General features: G+C 41.8%; 3 protein-coding genes across 3 annotated transcripts; 1 reads left to right on the top strand and 2 right to left on the bottom strand.

Moving 5' to 3' along the window:
• LOC110432681 (AT-rich interactive domain-containing protein 4-like) lies at positions 2,178-9,378 on the top strand. Its single transcript, XM_021453462.1, has 16 exons — positions 2,178-3,340; positions 3,429-3,685; positions 3,773-3,964; positions 4,488-4,541; positions 5,133-5,221; positions 5,302-5,554; positions 5,643-5,699; positions 6,551-6,582; positions 6,946-7,081; positions 7,162-7,332; positions 7,470-8,066; positions 8,173-8,310; positions 8,405-8,503; positions 8,632-8,732; positions 8,819-8,909; positions 8,991-9,378. The coding sequence occupies exons 2-16, from the start codon at positions 3,518-3,520 to the stop codon at positions 9,120-9,122; spliced, it is 2,310 nt and encodes a 769-aa protein (XP_021309137.1). The 5' UTR covers positions 2,178-3,340; positions 3,429-3,517; the 3' UTR covers positions 9,123-9,378.
• On the bottom strand, positions 10,862-11,768 carry LOC8062726 (glutelin-2). Its single transcript, XM_002460208.2, has one exon. The coding sequence runs from the start codon at positions 11,673-11,675 to the stop codon at positions 11,037-11,039; it is 639 nt and encodes a 212-aa protein (XP_002460253.1). The 5' UTR covers positions 11,676-11,768; the 3' UTR covers positions 10,862-11,036.
• Positions 18,412-19,635, bottom strand: LOC8062724 (50 kDa gamma-zein). The gene has a single exon (XM_021453002.1). It carries the CDS (start codon positions 19,502-19,504, stop codon positions 18,527-18,529), a length of 978 nt encoding a protein of 325 aa, XP_021308677.1. The 5' UTR covers positions 19,505-19,635; the 3' UTR covers positions 18,412-18,526.

Here is a 21,368-nt window from a genome sequence, read left to right as displayed (position 1 = left end):
CTTAGAGGAATCTCAAATGCTCGATGTGAATGTCACGAGTTCAAATCTGGAGTCTCAAGTAAGTCTCCTCTAAAATCCACACAAGAACAAGTGCTCAAGTGAAGGTTGTGTGTGTGAGAGAGAGGTAGAGGGAGGAAGAGGGTGAGTAATGGTGCGCAAGAGTTTTGCTCGAGCTAGGTGAAGAGTTATGATCGGAGAGAAGAAGAAAGTATAAATACCACTTGTCTCAGATTTAATTGTTGGAGTGTTAAGACGCTAATTAGCGGACATCCAAGAAACCAGATCTAGAGCAAAAAAGTATGTGCAGAATCAGACGTCCGGTTTGGAGATCGAACATCGAGTCTAGGTAGTCAGGATCCGGTTTGACTCATTCACATTTACAAATAATTGCCTAACCTTATTTAGGTTGCCCATCATCTAAACTACCAAATGTGACTAAGAAACACAAGGGGGGTATACCTTAATCAAGCGCGGAAGATCGTTTTCGCTTTGAATCTATGCCCAAATTGTTACATTAACACTGAATTCTGGTTGACGACGGTCAACGTGTGAAGCATTGGTTGAGCGCTAGAGAAAGAAGAGAAAAAAAGAGCCCACACAAGACAATTATTGCATTCCACGATAGACAAGTGCCACAGTAGGCTAACCCCCAACCCCTATCAATACTCGCGCCCGCTGCCAATAGCAAGGCTATTGCACCACACGTAGTATCATAACATCGCAATCCTAACACGCCAATGGTATTAGCATGGTCAAAAAAGTTAAAATATCATTTTGAAAAGAGTTAAACATGCCAGTAGCATTGTCACGTCATATACTCTTATAAAGCTAAACCCCACTAAGTGATCCACTAAATGTTCTATCTCTTCATGCAAGGTGTTCACATCATTCTCCGCTAAGTCTATGTCATCCTATATTAATTAAAAAAAATATCCATGTTATCTATATCACGTGAAACACTTTAAATATTTAATCAATTAACATACAAGTCATCTACATATGCTATTCGTTTGATCACCTATGTCTCTATAATATTCAAATATTCTATTATTTCTCTTCTATTAGCTTAGCAATTGTTTACCAGATCTAATGCAATAAAATAACATACAAGTCATATATATATATATATATATATTATTTTTTTGAGAATAGAAATAATATAAAACTGAACTCGTAATAAAAGTGACCACAAGGCCACGATTACCTAGGTCTTGTTTAGTTGCAATTTTTTTATAAAGTTAGTACCTAGCACTTTGGTTTGTATTTGATAAATATTGTGTAACTATAGACTAACTAGGTTTAAAAGATTTGTCTCGCAAATTACCTACAAATTATATAATTAGTTATTTTTAATCTATATTAAATACTTTATGTATGAGTCACAAGATTTGATGTGCGCGGGAATCAAAATTTTGTAAAATTTAAGAGGAACTAAACAAGGCCCTAGGACTTCCACCAAAAACCCAAATTTTTTTAAGATTCCTCATCACATCGAATCTTTAGACGCATGCATAGATATTAAATATAGACGAAAATAAAAACTAATTGTACAGTTTAGTCGAAATTGACGAGACGAATCTTTTGAGCCTAATTAGCCTATAGGTAGACAATAATTACTACAAATAAACGAAAGTGCTACAGTGTCACGAAATTTTTTCCCTCGAAGACTAAACAAGGCCTAAACACAAGGCCTAAACAAGGCCCTCACATGGGCCGATGGGCTCTGTCACGTAGATGTCAGACGATGCTTCTTTTACCTAGGCCTTGTTTATTAATCTAGAAAACCAAAAAATTTTCAAAATTTTCTGTCACATCGAATCTTTCGGCACATGCATAAAGCATTAAATATAGACGAAAATAAAAACTAATTGTATAGTTTACCTGTAAATCGCGAGATGAATCTTTTGATCATAGTTATTCTATAAGTGGATAATATTTGTTATAAACAAACGAAAGTGATACAGTAGCGAAATCTAAAATTTTTTCGCATCTAAACAAGGCCCTAGAATCAGGACCCACCAGCCAGAGAAACAAACGGCCATCCCGTGACGCTGACGGCGCGTTAGCTCTGCGGCGTCGCTGACTCAACCGGGCGTGGGCGGTCGCTCTCGCTCCGCGCCTCGTCGCCTCCACCGCTGCGATTAGGAACACGCCCAAACGGATCAAACGGGGGCGATCCCACGAACACACGCGCCCCAGCTTTGGCCGAAGCCGCCGCGACCACGAGCAATACCCGTTGTACGCATCCGAGCTGCAGCCTCGACCGCTGGAGCGCCAAGCCGCGGATCCCTCGATCACAATTCACAACCCTACGCCAGACGCCACACCACAGGCCACACCGAATCAATCTGCACCAACCAGACACACATGCTACATGCACACCAAATCAAAAGCAGCAAGCAGTAGCATCCGATATTCCGATCCCGGCAAAAAAACAATTCTCCCAGAAAAAAAAGAGATTATTTCGCCCCTCCTCCTCACCAATCTCCTGCTCCCGAAATTCCTAATCTTTTTAATCCGCGTTTTTCCTCCGGCCGTCGCCGCCCCCCCTGGCCTGGCTTGTGTGCAGCAGTAATGAAGCGGAGGAGGAAAAGGAGAAAACGAAAAAGCGCAGGGAAAACAACGCACCATCACCAGCAGAGAGCAGCAGGCAGGCACACATCAACTCATCTAATCTACTACTACTACGACTCACTCATCAAGCTGGGCGATGCGTGTGATTGCGAGCGTGTGAGCAGGCAGGCGGGCAGGCAGGGCGAAAATCCGAGGAGGAAAAGTCCGCGAGAATCTCCGGACTGCCCTCCCCACGCCCGTCAAAAATCCAATCTTGACGCCTCCCTGGTCGAGCCGAGACTGTTCCAAAGTTTCTGCCTCTGTGATGCGGGATTGCTGTCAGTTGGTTGGTTGCCGCTGGGCAATGAGCCCCGCTCGCCTGATCCCCGTGCTCGTCGTCGCCGGTTAATCCCCCGCTTCAGTTCTTGTGTTTGTTCTGGTTCTTGGAGAGGAGATTTTTCTTCGGCTCTCTCTCTCTCTCTCTCTCTCTCTCCCTCCCTCCCTCTCCGTGGATTGCGCTGTGCGTGTTTGTCTGGATTGGGATGGGGGCGTGGCCCGATTCGCCACCACCACAAGCACGGCTCCTCTTTTTTATTGCCTCCGCACTGGGATTTGCTTTCGCCTTGTTGCAGTAGTAGCTATTTCCGCGAATCGTCTTCTAGGGCTCACTTTACCCTTCGTTTCCCCACTTCTCCCCGCACCGAATCCGCCCCCTTCCCCGGCCGCGCGCGTCCGGCCGCCGATTCAGGCCGTGCAGCCGCCGATTCCGCCGCGAAATCGCGTCCTGGTAAGGCAGCCCTCTCAGATTCGTGGGGTTTCGCTGCGGATTTTGGTCGGATTTTGGGGGGATTCCTGATCCAGTTTTCGTGTCGCAGGGTTTGGGTCCATGAGGAAGCGGTGTTGATTTGGAGGGGAGGCTTTTCTACTGCTTGGCCGCCGACGGGGAGGCTCCGGCCGGCTAGCCATGTCTCATCAAATCCAAAGCTTCTCGCGGAACAACTGTGTGCTTCTCGCGGTGCTGTGTGGCAAGTATGCTGAGAAGCGCGCACCAGCAGCGAGGTCTGGGCTGGAGGCGAAACGGCCGCGGCCGTCGTACCCGTTCCCGGAGCTCAGCTCGGCTGGGAGATTGGAGGTCAGTTGCTGGTGTCCTCGCTTGATTGCGTTCATTGCAGTTCCCATCCTTTGTTTGTCAGCTGAATGAGGGGGCTTCTGAATGCAGGTCCACACCCTGTTCAATCCTACACCGGAGCAGTTCCTAGAGGCACAGCGGGTGGTGCAGCCAAACTTCTTGTACATTCAGGGTCAACAGCTCGAGGATGAGAAGGAGATTGGCTCACTTGTGTGGGGGGACGCCGATGTCTCTGATCCGCAGGCGTTTAGCACTCTTATCAGCCCACCATTCCCAACAATAGTAAGCTCTACTCTAGTGTGTGCAAATACTAGGATGTTGTGATAGCAGCATCTATTCTAGCTGCATCATGATATGAACATTGGGATAGCTTCTACGACAACCTATGATGTTTTGGTAAATTCTATTGTATGAAACTGAAGTCACTGTGTCAGTGTTTGTTTCGTTGTTGCATTATACAACAATTGCTATACTACTTGAATAAGGATTGTCTCGTCTTATGCCACACACATTTGAATAGGCCAAGTACTACAGCTGAAGCCAGTTTGAATAGTTCAATACAAAAAAGTACCTGACTGGCTCAAGTATCCTATCCTATACATAAAATGTTTCATTTAGATCATGGAAATATATATGGAAAGCAATGTTCCTACAAAAGAGTTTTGCTTCATTTGCTTCACAGGAATGCATATTTAACATTTGTTTTGTGTAACTTTTTGGATGTTCCAACATCTTGGCTGTACTGCCACATGAGTTCAACTTTTTAACATTTCTACAGTTGCTGATAACCATACTCTGCATACAGGTATATCTGGAAGTTCCTATTGGTGAAAAACTTGCCCAAGCAGTTCACTCAAAGGTAGATAGTTTCCCTGTACAGTAATCGCATCTCTTCAAACAACTTGAGTATTACTATCCGTCAACAGCTAGAGTATTACTATTTGTCCACTACTCATGGATTATGTTTTCTTGGAGATGGCTGCATAGCAAAGTAGCCATATTTTCTTTGGATTGTTCATTTTGGTCTGCTTTTCTTAGTTCGGCAACAATGTCATGCTGCTGTTAGGCCCTGTTGGATCTCCTAAAAAATTGAGAATTAGATCCAAACACTCGGATTCTAGAATGAGATTCCTAGAGTCCATCTATCTACCCAAACCCTGCTATTTGGAGATTCTCACTATGAAAAAACAATAATCCGGAATCCAAACACCCCTCATTTTTTTTAATTTAGAATCCAGATTCTACATCACTATCTAGAATCACTATGAAAATAAGATGCAAACAGGGCCTCAAGTGTTATCGTATTTCTACAAATGTATTCAACCTTGTTTCCTCTATATCAAAACAAATTGTTATATGTTCTTAATTTATATTTCTTAAAGTGTTAGGCAACCAGTTTTATTATTCTGGATTTGGAAATTTCGGTAATGCTAATACTTATTTATTTCAGGGGATCCCATATGTAATATACTGGAGAAATTCATTTTCGTCTTATGCCGCATCTCATTTTCGCCATGCGTTGATGTCAGTAGTTCAAAGGTACTCATTCACCCTCCCTCTTTCAGTTCAATCTAAATGGAAGTGTTATTTATAATAAATGTGCTTCTGGTTGGATTCAGTTCGGTGAGCCATACTTGGGATGCTTTTCAGCTTGCTCATGCATCCTTCCGTCTATATTGTGTAAGAAACAATCATGTGCAAAGTGTTAAGCTTGGCCCTCGTCTCCTTGGGGATGCTCCAAAAATAAATATAAGCCCACCTGAGACTGAAATGGTTGATGAAGAAGGTTCTTCTGAAGTGACCCCGGCTATAAAAATATACGATGAAGTAATCAACATGAAACTACTTCTATGTGGAGTGCCATGCAACTTGGTAAATAAAAGCTTTAATATTTATGTCTAAAGATTAGTAGTTATATTATTCCGATGCAAACTAATGCTTCCCTTATGTACTCCCACAGGATCCTTGTTTATTGGGCTCTTTAGAAGACGGTCTGAATGCACTTCTGAATATTGAAGTATGAACGAAAGATTCTAGCTATGCAATACATTTTTGTGTGAACTACTTATTATATAATAAACTCATGGTTTTGAAAGTTATTGTCTCACTAGAAATGATAAAAAAACATTTTGTTTCCTAGTGTATGTAATAGTAATTCAGACATGGCAATGTTACATTTATGCTCTTAATTCATGGATGTTTTCTGTAAGGATCATAGAAACAAACTAGAATTAGATGCGCAACACCAAGGCACACTTACATATAGGTAAGCAGCGATGGAGATATCCTTAATTAAAATTATAGGACATCATTTGCAGTATCCATTGTTTCATTACTTGGTCTATTTCTATTAATCAGATCACTTTTCTAGATACCTTATTATCATGGGGCGATGATTTTATGGCGCCCACGGGGGCTGTTGCCCTCGACATCCAGGCCGTTGCCTGCACTCGTTATGATTTGTTTTAATTGAAGTCTTCATGCTCGTATGGTACATGAAAGTGAAAAATCATGCTGCTATAGTGTAGACACTAGTAGTACTTTATCTGCATCACAAAAAAGTATTGATATTGGGTAGGAAGTTGTGTACCGAACAACTGGAACTTTAGTTCCCGCTAGTCTCAGTCTTAGGTTGATCGAACTGACAGAAATGAATGGTCCAGCCCCCCCACCCCATGTACACTCAAACACTGCTCTCTACCATGGGGTGTGATTAAACCTGTGAGCTGGCTATCACTTTGTATTGTTTAAAGGATTCTGACACATAAAGCAACGGTGCAAATATTTAGTGCTTGATTATTTAAGTTATTACAAAACTTGTGACTTACGATTTTCCTGTATAAAAGAGCTCATGTTTTTTTTTGACAGATCCGTGGGAGCAAACTGCAGAATCGAATCAGGTATATTGGATTGCTTTCTAATTTCTTTAGTTGTACATCCTTGTATGATTTTACCTTTTATACCATGTGATGAGTCCATGAATTAACAACAAATTCTTTTGATATGCTGTCATGCATGATTATGTTGGTTGACCATGCTTAGTTCTGTAGTGTGTCATTCTTCTCAATTCATGAAAACAAAATGTTATCGATGTTTGTAAGAGATAATTTAGGGAAAGAAAATGAACAAGTGAGCCTTCATTTATTTATTAAGGGAGCCTTCATATGTACAGAGATTGTTGTTTACTGCCAATGTGGCTTTGCCATAGATTATTATTGTCTTTGTAAGCAGAAAACTGATTTGTTGTTCCTCCTGTCTGACAGTGCTTCTCCACCACCTCTCGAAGCTGCATCTCTACCACGTGGGATGGTTACTATGCGCTGTGATATCACTACATGCAGTATTTCCCATGTGTCACTCCTTGTTTCTGGTAGCGCACAAACTTGTTTTGATGACCAGGTATATATTCCTTTGACCTTGGATAGGTTTTTTTTTTGTCCTGCCGTGCAAAGTCACATGGTGCTCACTTGTCTGTGCAGCTTCTAGAGAGCCACATCAAGAATGAAATTATTGAGAAGAGCCAGTTAGTCCGTGCTCTCTCAAATAGTGAGGACAAGTTACCATCAAGCGAGCCTCTAACTTCCATGTCCACGGCTTGTGGGGCTTCTACCTTTGAAGTTTGGATGTCACTTCCTAAGTGGGCAGCACAGGTTTGTTTTCGACATTGTTTGCTTATAATATGCACCTACTGGAATTTTATGCTGTTTTGATACGATCTTGTATGTTTTTTTTTTCACTTATGCAATTCTAGCCTTACATATTGAACCAGTATTGTTCATTTATATAGGTCCTAAAGCATCTAGCGCCAGATATACAATACAGGAGCTTGGTTGCACTTGGTATTGGTTGTATAAATGGTACTCCTGTTGCTTCCTTTGAGAGGCGAGATGCAGACCGTCTTCTTTTCTTTTGCACAAGTCAGTGCAAAGATTTGGCTAATGAAAATGGTCCATATTTTCATCTGCCAAGATGGTCAGCCTCCCTTACCAAGGACAGAACAAAGGTGGGTTCAGAATCAAAACAAAGTCTGTTGGGTGCAAATGGAGTTTTGGAAGACAAGAAGCATATGATGGAAGGTCCTTCCTCATTGTCAGCCGTCAAGGCTAAATTAAAGCCTGCAACTATGAGGCCCATTCCCCACTCTCGAAAACAACAAATGCATCCTTTTATGGGTTTACCTGAAACTTCCCTTCATGAAACTAGTATTGTGAAGCCAAGCTTGCCAGTTGCGCCAACTGTTAAGCACAATTCAGTTTCTTCTGCCCCAACCACGCACAGAAAATCAACATCAGGGCCATCACATACTCCTTCAGTCATTCAATTGAATCCTCTGCCAATGAAGAAACATGGATGTGATAGGTTGCCTATCCAAGTATGCTCTGAGGTACAAGTCTTTTAACCTTCATGAGTCATGATGATGATATCGTTCTGTTTTCCATACATAATAATCAGTGTAGAAAGTGATCTGTTCCTTATATTTTTTTTTGTAGGAGGACTTCTTGAAGGATGTCATGCAGTTTTTAATCCAGAGGGGCCACAATCGACTTGTACCTCATGGAGGACTAGCTGAATTTCCTGATGCAATCCTTAACGCCAAGCGCCTTGATCTTTATAACTTGTACAAGGAGGTAATTCTTTGCACTAGTTTACATATGTGAACTGGAGGTCCAATGACATGTATTATCAGCCTGTTCCCTGATAAATATGTTCTTTATTTTTTAGGTGGTGTCTAGAGGTGGATTTTATGTGGGTAATGGCATAAACTGGAAGGGTCAAGTCTTCTCAAAGATGCGTAACCATACTGCAACAAACAGAATGACTGTATGTATTTATTGTTCAGTTCTCTGATACTTGATTTCTGATCCTGCCTTTTAGCTTTGTGCTGAAGAACAGGAATGCCTAATGAAATGCTATGTTTTAATTCTATGCACTTCTCTGTATATATTTAGGGTGTAGGGAACACGTTGAAAAGGCACTACGAAACATACTTGTTGGAATATGAGTTAGCGCATGATGATGTGGATGGTGAATGCTGCTTACTTTGTCACAGGTCTCTGAGGGCATCTTCCTTCAAATCTTTCTGCTTCAATATTAATATCATGTTAAAATCTAACAGTACCTTTCATGTAATTCCAGTAGCGCACCTGGAGATTGGGTGAACTGTGGTTTATGTGGTGAATGGGCTCACTTTGGTTGCGACAGACGACAAGGACTAGGCACTTTCAAGGTAAACAATAATATGATGGTTTGTTGATCTCACCCTTGCCTGAAATCAATGGCTTGATCTCATGAGGTGCTTTACTTACAGGATTACGCTAAGACAGATGGTTTGGAATACATCTGCCCCCATTGTAGCTTAGCAAACTACAAGAAGAAGCCACCACCACCAAAAGCAGCTAACGGTTTTTCTAATACAGCATCTGTACCACGAAATGTTTAATTTTCTTGTTTTTTTTCTTTTCCTTTGGTCCCATGTTTGTGGGAGGAAGAGTCATTAGAGTAGAGAATAGGCTGATGGAAAGATGGGCAAGGCCTTCAGGGTATGTAGTGTTCGAATGTATCATCTCGTTAATTTAGTGGTTATGAGGTTATATAGCATGTAACAACTGATAACAGAGACAAGTTCCTACAGTAGTTGGTTAGATGCGGGGTGTATGCGTCATGTTTATATTAATCTCTGCTGTGTTTTTAGTTTCCCTTCTCTGGTTACCTGAAACACTCGCAACAGGTGTTGGGTCTGGCGCACTGATGGTTCTGTCTTCCTAGTATGAGTCATGGACCTTAAAACTGGACCAAATTGGAATGGAGCCATCGGAACATTGAATAAATTGAACTCATGGACCTTAAAATCGGACTAAATTTGAATGGACCCATCCGAACATTGGATAAGGCCTTGTTTAGTTTCTATTTTTTTGGGTTTTGCTTAATGTAGCATTTTGTTTTTATTTAGTAATTATTATTTAATTATGATAGGTTTAAAAAATTTATCTCGTAATTTACAGGTAAGCTTTGTAGTTAGTTTTGTTTTTGATTATATTTAATACTCTATGCATGTGCACCAAGATTTTTCTGGGTGAATTAAACAAGGCCTAATAACGTGAGTAGCGTATCTAACTGTGACCTATAAAGTAGAGCACCTTTTTAGAGTAGGGGCTCCTTTTTTTAGAACTCTATTTATTTGCACCCAACTTCAATAAGGGTCTTTTCATCCAAAATTAAGAGTCCTTACATTACATCTAATCGTCTATTTCATTTGTCTTATATTTTTTAATATATAATCTTCATGTATATCTTTGTAGCACACTAGTATGCCTCAAAAACCCGTACAAATAAAATTATATTCAAGTTCATGATTTCAAATAAGAGAATTTAAATTTAAATTCAAATATGTTCAAATATGTCTTCGGAGGCATACAAAAATTATTATCACACGAAATGACAACAAATTACAATAAAACCACAATAAATCATACTAACTAATGCCATGAAAACACCCACAAGTGCTTCACAATATCATCCCAAAGTCTTTTGAATACATGTTGGGAGGAACCGGGGTGGCAGCGCGAGACAATAAACTTAATTAAGAGCCTCCATAAAATAGAGACTCGAGTTATTAGAGTTCTATTTTTATCTAGCCACAAATAGTAGTTAGATGTCTTCAAAGAGATGGTTACTTATTGGGTGTCGAAGAGACGGTAGAGATTCTATTTACCAGATGTCTCCGAAGACATGATAGAAATCCTATTTAGGTCCTTATTGAATCTAGTGGGACCCTTTCGCCAGCAAGTATGTTTTTTTTGAGAGCATCAGCAGACTGTTTTGTTCGTTTGGCTGATAAGTCTTGGCAGAAAGTACCGTTGGCTGATTTGTTGTGTGAGTGACAGCTAAGCTTAAGCGAACATATGTCCCTCAGCCATCAAAATCGTGGATACCGGATAGAATAGCCAAAACTTGGGCCTGACGCAGCTTCCGCAGCCCATTTAACTTTTTGAGTGAGCTTACTTTCGTCAACTTTCTGATATATATTCGATCGAAATTGTTATGGTACCCACAACAAATTGTGAGTATAAGTAGTAAAAAAACAAATTGTGAGTATAAGTCATAAAAAAATTGTGAATATACGTATCACTGATACATTTCTTGGACACACGTTGTCAGTGGCATTATGAGGAAATCTCGTTGACATATAACATATTTCTTCTTTTCATTTCAATTTGTTCAATCAGGTCATTGCTCACGTTGCCACCCATGGTGATGGATGGATGACACTTTATTATTACCCATCGCCGCTGAATGACTAAACTAGCTAGCTATCCGGCGGCTATACAACATTATTACAGTATAGATAGTTTCTTTAATAGTGGACACCACCGGCAAAAGGGCTGCAAGAAGCGCAGGGACTTGGCTGCCCCACTCCTAGACCGCACATCGCCGTCAGTTGCTGTGCTATTTGCGCCGCCATCAGCGCCGGGAGCGGTGACGACTGGCCTTGCGGCTGCTGCTGCTGGATGGACTGCAGGACCACGCCGAAGATCGCCTGGTACCGGTGCAGCGGCTCCACCTGCCTGAGCTGCTGACAGCACTGCTGCCGCAACGCCTGGCACTGTGGCGAGCAGTAGGGCGTCGCCGCCGGGCTGCACTGATGCCTCAGGAACTCGATGCACTGGCCCAGGATCGGCGGGGTGACGGGGCCGCCGCCAACACCGCAGGATCCGGGATGCCCTGGGTGGCACGGGCTTGGATGCGGTGGGTATGTAGCGCATGGATGTGGGTGGGGCGGTAGAGTAGGGTGTGGGTGGCATTGTGGTGGCGGCGGTGGCACGTGAACCGGCGGCGGCAGGTGCACCGGCGGTGGCAGATGCACCGGCGGCGGCAGATGAACCGGCGGTGGTGGTAGATGAGGTGTCTGGCAGCCGCAGCCGCCGGTTGTAAGCGTGGAGGCGGCGCTCGCCGCGAGAGCCAGGAGAGCGAGGGCAACGAGCAACACCTTCATGGTGTCGAGTTCTTGTCTGCTCTGGAGTAGATAGATATAAGTTAATAGGCTGAATGAAGACCAGTGGTGGTGATGGAGATGTGCATAGGCGTACGAGGGTTATTTATAGCTTTTATTAGCACATTTTCTTGTGTTTCTTTGCTACCGATGACTGTAGCTTCTACAGTTTCTTGCCAGATATACATGACTCATCATTCACTTTTATGTAGCATGTGAGGGTTTATTTGGACTCACTTGTAATTTTGCGTGGCTCAATTTGTTGCCTTTTACAGGTTGTTGATATCTACATGAAACGAATTAGATATAAATTGATATATGGCTTTGTAAATTCACTTTACACGTCAAGGATTATTGTCCTCTCTCCGGCCTACTTTGTTTTTACTTGAAAGTTGAAACTAACTCTGTAATGTAGTATGACTTGTTTGTGATGTCGTGTGTGCTATGTATATATCAGATCAACATGGCTCATGACTCACCACTTCGTTGTACACGGAGACGATTTGTTTCTGACCCAATCCCTTGACGTGCAATTTTGTGATGTTCTGCGAGTTGTTATGGATAACACCAATTTATAGAGCTTTACATGCCAATGTTCGTTCAATGTTCCTCATCACTTTACATACGTGTCAAGATTACCCGTGGAGCAACCTTCTGGTATCTTCCAACAAGAATGTTGCCAAGACACCGCAAGAACCGGGATTGAGCCACGGGTTGTAGTCGGCCCGATGGACCTGCAAAGGTAGGAAGGCTTTTCTCGCCAACTGAACTACCCAAAGCGACTTCCTTAGAAAGGTACGGTCTGACGAGCCTACAGAGCGTGATTCTATTCTTGTTATGTAAAAAAAGAACTTAACAAAGTGGAATGTCCGACTACTGTTCTTAACCCAAATCTATACCTATCTATAAAGAGCCAAAATTTTAGTTTGCCAAATATTTTCTTTTGCCCCTGATCTTGTCCGTGTTCGGTTTACCGATGGCCTCCTCCATCCAACTTTTCTAGAAGGGGAAAAACAAAATAAAAAATATTCTAGGGTTCCTAATGTAAAATCTCATATTACTTCGCTTTCGCTCTCCTCTCTGTAGGCCCAATCAGCCCAGAATCGTTACGATGGAAGAGAGAAAAAAAATAAAAAATTTTCTAGGTTCCCAATGTAAAATCTCCAATTTACTTTTCTTTTATTTTTTAAATCGACTGAAAATTAATAAATACATAATAATTCATACAAAAATCTAAAAATTATAAAACAAATTTTGTTCAGCTCCACATATGTAGATCCATGCGGTAAACAAAAAATATCATAAATTTTAGTACACTTTTTTTTGAAAATGCTTGCCTATGCTTTTTACTGTAAAATTAAAATTATAGTTATCTTGCTCCAATTATTATAAAAATTTAATGGTAGCCTATTTAATGTGATGCTTGATTCATATTTCATAGCAATCTTAATCTAAATTAAAAAATAATGCTAGCATCAAATTTCTCATGTTTTAATATAATACTGAGGCATATTAAGAGGTAATATTAGAGTGAGATAAGATTTAACTATTTTCTATTTTTATTATTAAATAAATATGTCCTTAAGCTACATATTATTGTAAATATTAACTATCTAATACCATAGATGTTATGGTTATTAATAAAATAAATTATGGACTTTAAATTTTATAAAAAGGATAAATATAAATAGATATGTAACATTATGTCATCACTTTCTAAGGTTATTTGATATTTTTCTTCCGTTGCAATATTACCAAATTGAGGAAAAGCAACTTTTTTAAAAAAAATTGTGGCCCCCGGCCCCCACTCCTCCCATGGCTCCGCTCCCCGTCCCCGTCCACCTGCCAATCCCCATCACCGTCCCGCCGCCGCCACTTCCTCCGCCAGGGGCAGAGGCGAGGCCGACTACGAGGTCTCCGACGACCACCGCGCCGCGTGGTAGTGTCACGAGCAATCGGTGCAGGAGCTCCTCTAGCGGCGCCGTGCCTACGCCATGGCCGTGCGGGCCTGCCTCCGCCGCTTCGGCGAGCGCGAAATGGAGCGCCACGACCGCCTCCGAGCCCTCATGGTCCGGCTCGAGGCCGATGGCCAGGTCGACCGTCTCCGCGCGCAGGAGGACAACCACGCTGCACGCACCAGCGAGGAGGAGCAGATCCAGTACCCCTTCTTCACCAAGGGCACACAGGAGCTTCTCAAGGCGCGTGTCGACATTGCACAATACTCGCTACCCCGTGCCAAGGCCAGGATTGAGATGGCCAAGCGCTGCCACGAGGATTCCGATGAAGACCTAGAGGCGGAGGCCGAACTCGTCGTGAAGCAGGCTGAGAAGTTTGTCCTGGAGTATAGCGAGATTGGAGATGATCGCCCTCTCATCGGCTGTTCCTTCTCTTGTGATGCATCAATGCTGGCCACAAGGTATTTTCTCTTAATCATACGGAATTACATATGCTTTGTTCATGTATGTCTCAAACAAATGCTATGATGAAAGGATGTTGAGAACCGTTACCTATTAATTGTATTATTATGTGGCGGCTGTGGCTGTAGGCTTTTGTCACTAGCTGTGCCGCGGGTTTTGCTTTGGATTGCACTGAGCGACAATAAAAGTGGAGTGATCTGACGTGCTGTTTGATGGAATTGTTCCCTCATCTGATGCTTTTATGTTTTCTTTACGTAATATTCTTCCCATTTTAATTTCTATACATATTTTTATATCATTTTTTACTCCTTTTCCTCCACTGTACATAAAGATTTCTGATTTTTTTATGTGACATGATTTTTTTTCTATTTCTTCTCAAGGTGATTTTCGATATTAGTTTGGTAGTTTTGTTTGTTTTGGTGGGGTTATATTTATTTGATTCAGGTTGGACTAAACTCATTTAAATTTTACAAAAAGTGTACAATTATCAAATAATAAATTCTATACCCCGTTGCAACGCACGGGCACGTTTTGCTAGTAAAAGAAAAGAATAGAAATACTCGACCAGGAGAGGAGACCACTGACCAATCTCCGACGTTTGAAACTTGTGACTTGTTTTAGACAAGTAGTGGTGCCTTGAGACCGGTCACAATGCGCACTACTATCTGCTATCCCTGATTAGTGTACACACAATGCTCTTTTTGCAATCAGCACAACATGGTTATCTGGTTATGGCACCAAGCACGTACGAGGCGCTGCCAAATTGAGAGAACTATAGGTAGGGCCTCCTGCTTTGGTAGTTGATATCCAAACAGACCCTTAAGTAATTATCTCAAATTATAAAAATATGTCACAATTATATTTTTTGCTTTAAATGTTACCTATCTATTGGTGTTCCTTTTTGAGTTATTTGAACTGTATTTGTGCATGTTCTTAGTGTTTCAGTACGAGCAACAAAACAATATGTACAAAAAATAATAAGTTCCAAAATAGACCTTAATAGATCACCAATTGATAGGTATCATGTTTTAAAAATAACTAGTAGCTTCGTATTTGTCCGGTCTAAATTAAATTAGTTATGATTCTTCATAGACTAAACTTGTTTTTTAGGAAACAAAAACCAATATATATTTTTGCTTATTTAATAAATTGTTCTTCACTTATGATGTTGATGTATGTTTGCAAATTGATTCTTGTTTTATTCTTAAAACCGGGTATAACATCAACATACCATGGGCTTGGTTGTCCGACCCCTGTTTGGGCAAAAAATGTCTAGTTCAAATGACCGCCAAACTTGTAGAACTGATTATAATTAAACCCTATAACTATCGACTATCGTGATTGTAATTTAATTCTTATCTTGAATGGAAATTAGTGATAAAATTATTCAAGCTAAGGATTGCCAATATCGAGGGGGTCCAAGGCTTGTCTGTGGATACATATAGTTCAACTGAGAGGATGTCTTAGCATGGTCCTTCCTCGGTTGGTCAAGAAGGGCATCTGCCCTCTAATGGATGAAGTGAGAGCCTCGTGTTGGCTGTCAGGACAATGTTGCTAAGCATCGAAACTTCTTTGACTCCTTTCTGAAAGCCCTAGTTTGGTTTTGGATAATTGATGAAACCCTAAGTACTAACCTCTATACTAAGTGTGTGTAGACTTAATAAGGTTGGTACATGCCAAGTGATGGAGCAAGTGATGATCATGGTGATGATGGTGATGACCACAAGATGATCAAGTGCTCAACTTAGAAAAGAAGAAAGAGAAAAACAAACCCTATGGAGATCAAGGCAAAGGTATTGCTTAGGGTTTTGGTTTTAGTGATCAAGACACCATAGAGGGTGTGATCACATTTAGGATAGATAGCCGTACTATAAAGAGGGGAATTCTTTGGCTAAGCGGTTATCAAGTGCCACTAGGTGTCATTGTTCATGTGCATGCATTTAAAACCTAGTGAGCTAACTTAACTCCTTCGAAGAAAATGATTGTGAAAATGCTAACACTCGTGCACATGTTGGTTTACACATTGTGGTGTTGGCACACTTTGAGAAGGGTGTTGAAGTTTGAAGGGTTAAGAGAGGATGGGTTCCTCTCTCCCTCCCGCCGAGCTTGCGAGGCGGGATTCGGCGCTTTTCGAGAAAATGAAGTGCATATTTTCTATTGCGCCGGAGGGAAATTTGGTGAAGTCGCGGGAGTGTTTCTCGCTGAGAAAACACTCACCGGACGCTGGCTTAGAGGCACCGGACGCTGTGTATGAGCGTCCGGTGTGCAGACAGTGCCTGGCCCAGCTAGGGTAAGGCACCGGACGATAGGCACCGGACGCTGGCTTGAGCGTCCGGTGGTGTGCGTCCGGTGTGCGTGCGTTTTGCGACCCTCTCTGCGCATGGGTCCGGTGAGCACCGGACGCTGAGGGTGCGTCCGGTGGCTTGCGTCCGGTGAACCTGCGAGTTTGCGGAACCCTCTGCGCATGGGTCCGGTGAGCACCGGACGCTGAGGGTGCGTCCGGTGGCTTGTGTCCGGTGCTCTGCAGGTTACCGTTAGGCTCTGACACGCGGCTGTTGTTGGAGCACCGGACGCTGGTGTTGAGCGTCCGGTGCCCCTTTAAGAGCGTCCGGTGACCCCGAGTTTTGCCCAGTGAAAGAGCCAACGGCTCTATTTGTTTGAGGGGCTATAAATATGTGTTTGGCCGGCTTGGGGCTCATACTCTTGGCATTCTAACATACTTGACATCCTTGTGAGCCTAAGCAAACTCCTCCCACTCATCTCCTTCATAGATTAAACATCTTTGTGAGATTGGGAGTGATTCCAAGTGCATTTGCTTGAGTGATTGCATCTAGTGGCACTTGGGGATCGATTTGGCTGCGGTTTTCTTGTTACTCTTGGTGGTTGCCGCCACCTAGACGGCTTGGAGCAGCGGAGGAGGATTGGCACGAGTTGGTGATTGTTCGTGGCCATCTCCCGGTGATTGTGAGAGGTTTGTGCCTACCTCGGCGGAGAGCCAAAGGCAACATTAGTGGATTACTCGTGTCATTGAGCTACCTCACTTGTGGGTAGGTTTTTGTGGTGTCCTAGTGAGGACGAGGTTCGTGCTACACCTCTTAGCCACCGAACCACCAAGTGTTGGTCGACACAACAGGGACGTAGCGTGCCGGCAAGCACGTGAACCTCGGGAGAAAAATCGGTGTCTCAATTGTGTTTGATTGGCATTCTCCCGGTGCTTGATTGTTTATATTGGTGATTGGTTCATCCCCTACACGGCGGTATAAATATCTCATCTTATCTTTACTTACCGCAAACTAGTGTAATTAGTTTAGTTGCTTACTTTGACTTGTGTAGCTTAGTTCTCTAGTGTAACTTGTAAAGTCTTAGTTCTTGTGTGCATAGAGATCTTAGCAACTTGAATTGTTGGGTAGGTGGCTTGCAAACACCCCTTTAGAGCTAGAGCAAAAAGCTTGGCTTTGTTATTTACTAACCTTTTGCTCTAGTGAGTTTGTAGAATTTTTTTTAAATAGGCTATTCACCCCCCCTCTAGCCATATTAGGACCTTTCACTTTCTTTGCATCTAGATAAGATGAGTCTACATGGCAACCATTTTATGTTGCATCTCAACAAAAGACTTTGTATGAGAAGGTGTAACATTTGTGTGGCTGGTGGTCATTAGTAAATAAATATTATCTTGAGCTACACTAGATCCACCGGCCTCATTATTTTGAGCTCCCCTCAGAAGTAGATGACGTGATAAATTAGAGTGTGTAGTCCTTGCCATTCCCATTATAAGAGAGGGAAATTAGAGAATGCTCAATTTCCATTTGTCACAGTGTGCCAGTAGATATGGAGGTGCCAAAGCACTAGAGGTCGATCGTGAGATTGTGGCTAGCCACCATTCCTAGATGCTAGGATCATGTACACAAAAACATGCCTATATGCTAAGATCATGTACATAGAAATATGATTACAGTTAGGAGCCAATGGCCCAACAGAAAACTACCCTATCTGTTGTGACCACTAAGACTAGGTTGCTAACACCACATGCACATGCCACGGTAGATATCGAGGTGCCAAAGCACTAGAGGCTGATCATGAGATTGTGGCCAACTACATGCTTAGATGCTAGGATTATGTACATAGAAATAGGATTACAATTAGGAGCCAATGCCTCAACAACAAAGTACCCTATCTATCGTGACCACTAAGACCAGGTCGCTCACACCATAGGCACATGCCACATATGTCCACACACTGACTAATATGCGCAACCATGCTCAACAACAAACTACCCTATCTACTATGACCACAAAGACTAGGTTGTTGACACCACAGGCACATGCCACATTATAGATAGTATTCTTATTTAGATATCGTTGTCCAAACACCATGATGTATGGCATTTTATTGCTTTACACCGTTATAAGACTATAACGGCTAGCTAGCCACAATAATTTAACTGTGAACACCACAAGCATCATTACTGCTACATGGATTGTTTTGGTAGCATGAGTGGTACAAGCCACACATTGATGGTAGGTACTGCGCTGCCGTCAATATCGCCACCTCACTTTGAGTAGCTAGTTGAGCTCCACAAAACTCACATGGTTGTTGTTGTTGTTGTTGGATTATGGATTGAGTCATGCTATAGATCGCTTGGTGAAGGTATTGTGGCTCGATCTGCCTAAGCTCGTGACAACATTGCTGTTGTAACACTTGGCAGTTGCTTGGTTGTACCAAATGTGATTGGAGAAAAGGCATTACCAAAGGGTTGCACTGTTGCCTGAGGAATTCATGGCAATTTTTTAGATTTATGCTACCACTACAGTAGCTAGAACTGCACCTTGTAGTTTGTTGCTGCTCACACCCTTTTTGGCAGTGCTTTGGTTGTTGCAATGGCTGCTCTTGGCAATGACATTGATGCTGTTGTAGTTGCTCCTGGCCCTGTTGACATTGTTGATGTTGCGGTGGCTGTTGGTGCACATAACCCTGACATTGTTGCTGGTGTGGTTGTTGTGGCTTCTCATGACCCTGGAATTGTTGTTGATGTTGTTTCTCATGGCTCTGTCCTTGTTGTTGCCCATGGCCTTGTGATTGTTGGTGATGCTGTTGCTGGCCTTCACATTGATGTTGTTGTTGGTGCTGTGGTTGTTGTTTCACATGGACTTCTTGTTGCTGATGAACATGAACATCTTGTTGTTGGTGATGTTGTTTCTGCTGCATGTGAACTTTTTGTTGTTGGTGCTGTGGTTGTTGGTGATGCTGTTGTTGTTGTTGTTGTTGTTGTGGTGGTGGTGGTTGATGTTGCTGTTTTTGTGGATGATGTTGTTGTTCATGGCTTTGTTGTGGACCACAGGTGCAACCGCCTATCTGTGTGCAGGCAGCGCTCGATACTAGAGCCATGAAAGCAAAAACCACAAGAACCTCCTTCATGGTTGTTGGATTTCAATAATAATTGATGTTGCAGATCTGATTTGGTACCTATACTACTAAGCAGAAGGGTTATTGATGGTAGCAATAGAAGGATGTTTTGTGATGAATGAAAGCAAACACATGAGAATTACTTATAGCTTTGATGGTAGAGTTTCTTGCATTTATGGGATCTCAATGCTTGCACGATACTACTTTGATAGATATTTTATTGGATAATGTGACTCATTACTCACTTTACGTATTGATTTAATGGTTGATGTGGATTTTTGTACCTTTGTGCAACTAATTTTGTTGTTTGTGTTGGGTTAGGTAATCTAATAAGCTTCACTTTACATGTCAAGGATTATTGTCCTTTTCTTGCTTTTCATAAAAATAACTCTATAATATTGTGTTACTTATTTGTAGTGTTGCATGAGTTGTTGGAATACTATGGATCGATATACAACTTGAGGCAGCTCACTAATTTGTGTAAACATAAAGGATTTGCATACCAATGCTCTCAAGTAATTTAGTATGTAATATCATGTGAATTGTTAAGATAACATCCATTTGTGGATAGAGCTTGGATGCTTTTGCTTTATGTGTCATAAATAGTTATGGTAGCCCAACTAGGGATGATAGCATTATCAAGTGGACGTGATCCACCACATGTGGATAAGTGTTTTGTTACAACACTAACAGTGTGATCTGAACTTGACTCTCACCTTGGAAAGGATATGCTATTTTGAAGTGCTAAAATTTTAGTTTAGTTAATATGAGCTAAGTTATCACTAGCTTCTTTTATATCTCACTTTGGAGTTGTACTAGGTGATGGAAACATGGGTGCCCAATCTTTTATCAGTTGAAGATTACTCCCAATTTGGTGGCAATTTTTTTGAGGAAACATGACGGTTTTACCCCCTACTAGAATTTTATTGATAAAACTATTTACAACTTACAAATATAATCCTCAATAGTGGGGGTTCAAGGAACAAAGAAAGTTAAGATAAAAACCAAAGCAAGTACATAAATGCTCCTAGACTTGAATCAATATGGGGTGTAAAGCTATTTTTGCTCGAAGGATAACCAAAGCAATTTTTTCTGACTTGATGAGAATGAGGGTTCCCAATGTTCTGCTATCAATGTGAATATAACTTCTAATTTGGTGGAGAATTGACACACATGATATGATTTTAAATCACAAAGACCTAAACCCCTACAATCATAGCACCACATCTCCTCTGGTCATCAGTTGTGCTCTACCCAATTGACCTAGCCATGAAGGCTAATCCCTGTCTGTGAATCAAGAACACAAGAGAGACCAATATTGACACAAACCAAACTGTAGAAGAATGATTAAATTCACAAGTTAGGGTTCCTAAAACTAATGTATGATGATATTATTTGATGAAATATTAACCTAAGAAAAATCTAAACCCAAACTTGGTCATTATCTAGTGAATATACGGTATAAGGGGCAGCCATGTACCCTATATGCATCCTTAGTGGACTTTGATATGGTAATGGCTCAATGACCAGAAGATGATGCATAGCACCTTGATAAACTTTGGACTCTCACTGGTTTTGAGGATTCCTCATGACTTGTAAGGAATTAGTATGAGACTGACGCCATTTGGAATTCTTATCTTCTTTGCTTTCCATGCTAATGCAGAACATAAAAAGGGAGCTCGTATGTGCGATCTGAATGATGATTTTAATGCGGATGACTCTTGGAGTCTGAGGTAGACTCAAAATTGATATGGTTTGGGCCTCCAACTTGGCTTGGACACCCATCTCAATCTTCTCCACCTCCATGCATCTCTCCAAGTACTCCTTTATATCTCCATAGTCCCTAAGGATAATAATATCATTATTAGCTAGCAAT

The sequence above is a fragment of the Sorghum bicolor genome, chromosome 2 (genome assembly GCF_000003195.3).
Source record: "Sorghum bicolor cultivar BTx623 chromosome 2, Sorghum_bicolor_NCBIv3, whole genome shotgun sequence".
NCBI lineage: Eukaryota > Viridiplantae > Streptophyta > Magnoliopsida > Poales > Poaceae > Sorghum > Sorghum bicolor.
Note: the sequence above shows the minus strand (reverse complement) of the source record. Positions and strands in the feature narration are given on the sequence as shown.